The following is a 793-nucleotide window of genomic DNA, read 5'->3' as shown; positions in this document are numbered from 1 at the left end:
TTACTATATTTAAATTAAATTAAAATTCTATTACAGTATAAATTATAGTTAAACTTTATTTTTTATAGTACAAATTCACTAAGTTGCCGAAAGAATTACAAATTTGTTTAGGAAAAAGATTTCATACAATATGCAGTTCCAAATTTTGTAGCAAAAGTGCTTTAAAAATAAAAAATGGTGTTGATGATTTGCTTATTAAAATCAATCATAAGATACAATTTCCTTCAGTAGAAAGTATACATGAATTAGAAGCTGAAATTCTTCATACATCAAGACATAAAATTGTAGTTTTTCAATATACAGATATTTATGATAGCCACAAAATGATCATAGAAATTTATGATGCTCTACAAAAACTCAACAATGGAACAACATTAACTCTTATTGGTTATTCATTATTTACTCACTATAGCATTGGGCTTCTGTATATTATAAGCTGTGCTTTTAATTCATTAAAAGTTACAGTTCATAATGATTTAGGATTAAAAATTACATTACACCATTATAATTACAATCTCAAAGTATTAAACTTTTTAAACGAAATTAGTGTTGCTTCTTCTGAAGCTCAAAGGCAAGGAAAAGCTATTGTGGAAATAATTTCTCCATTAATTTTATACGAAGGTAAAAAAATATTAATTAATGTATTTTAATTATAGATTTACAACATTATGTTTCATATTATTTCTTTTTCTAGGGTGTAATTTATGCTACTCAGCAGAAGAATTTAATCATTGGATTATAAAAGCATATATTCATTATGCATTACATACATTAAAAAATTAATACATAAAAA

General features: G+C 23.5%; 1 protein-coding gene across 1 annotated transcript in view; it reads left to right on the top strand.

Moving 5' to 3' along the window:
- LOC108577678 (cap-specific mRNA (nucleoside-2'-O-)-methyltransferase 2) overlaps positions 1 to 783 on the top strand; it is a 2350-nt gene extending 1567 nt beyond the window's left edge. The window contains exons 2-3 of the mRNA XM_017940867.1: positions 69 to 621; positions 695 to 783. Coding sequence (XP_017796356.1) covers positions 69 to 621; positions 695 to 783 — 642 coding nt within the window. The remainder of the gene's footprint in view (positions 1 to 68; positions 622 to 694) is intronic.
- Positions 784 to 793: the final 10 nt, after the last annotated feature.

Source organism: Habropoda laboriosa, unplaced genomic scaffold (genome assembly GCF_001263275.1).
Source record: "Habropoda laboriosa isolate 0110345459 unplaced genomic scaffold, ASM126327v1 scaffold786, whole genome shotgun sequence".
In the NCBI taxonomy this organism is placed as follows: domain Eukaryota; kingdom Metazoa; phylum Arthropoda; class Insecta; order Hymenoptera; family Apidae; genus Habropoda; species Habropoda laboriosa.
This window is presented reverse-complemented; position numbering and strand designations above follow the sequence as displayed.